The sequence below is a fragment of the Geospiza fortis genome, unplaced genomic scaffold, assembly GCF_000277835.1.
Source record: "Geospiza fortis unplaced genomic scaffold, GeoFor_1.0 scaffold456, whole genome shotgun sequence".
NCBI classification, from domain to species: Eukaryota; Metazoa; Chordata; class Aves; order Passeriformes; family Thraupidae; genus Geospiza; species Geospiza fortis.
The window spans coordinates 698,160-699,113 of record NW_005054462.1 but is presented as its reverse complement, the minus strand read 5'-3'; the positions used below and the strand labels follow the sequence as shown (position 1 = coordinate 699,113).

General features: G+C 53.0%; 1 protein-coding gene across 1 annotated transcript in view; it reads left to right on the top strand.

The window, feature by feature from the left end:
- The first annotated feature begins 452 nt into the window (after positions 1-452).
- DMRT2 (doublesex and mab-3 related transcription factor 2) overlaps positions 453-954 on the top strand; it is a 5,281-nt gene continuing 4,779 nt past the window's right edge. The window contains exon 1 of the mRNA XM_014309877.2: positions 453-468. Within this exon, the coding sequence (XP_014165352.1) occupies positions 453-468 (16 nt within the window). The remainder of the gene's footprint in view (positions 469-954) is intronic.

Here is a 954-nt window from a genome sequence, read left to right as displayed (position 1 = left end):
TAGCCGGGCTTTCTTTTGAGATGAATAATACCTGCCGTCGGGGGATGCGCTTCCTTCTCCCCGCTCTCCGCACTGTGCCGTCCGGGGTGGACAAACCTCCCCGGGAACAAACCCTCCCTCCTTCCTGGTGGGTGCCCGCAGCCCGCGGGGAGAAGCGAAGGGTTGGTGCCCTGTCCGGGCTGCAGCGGAGCTCGGAGCTCCGGCCGCCGTCTCACGCTGCTGCCCGCCTGAGGTGCCCGCCTGCGCCACTCGCCCGGTGGCCTTCGTCCCGCAGGCCTGCAAGGGCACGGTTTGTCCGTGCCGAACCGGGGGCCGGCAGCTGGTCCGTGTGCTTACCGTGAGTAGATGTCCGTGTTTATTATATACATGAATACTGTCAGTATTTATTACACACACGCACCCCTCAGGGAAAGGGCAAAATATTTTCCCTTTTTAGGAAACTAGTTTCGGCCATGTGTTCTGCATATAGTTAGTTATATTTCGATCAGTGTACACCGGTGGGAAATTAATGTTCGCCCGCATACCTTTATTATTTTTCTTCCTTGATAAAATCCGTTTAATTTTTAAATAAACCAGTATTTCGCCTGCCCGGTGCTGAACGCGACCGAGGTGTATTCTGTCCATTTCTGCCTCTTGGGAATCCCTGCTTTCACTGGCGGAAGCACGGAGCTCTAGCCTCTCCGCTTCTGACTGAGATTTTGTGGGTCACAATTTCGATCCCTCTCCTCTTTGAGGAGACAAAGGATATTACCCAGCTCCCAAAGAGCAGCCTCCGTTAGGGAGGGGCGGGAATAAAGTTGCTCATGGGAAATAAAGTTATGTAGGAGAAAAACCTTAGTGGTCGGTGGAAAACGTTCCCTCTAAAGGGAGAGAACGGTAGAAAATAGAGTAATTTTCGTCGCCTCAATTCCCGAAGGGAAAGGGTCCCGCCGCATTTTCAGACTTGGAAAAAAG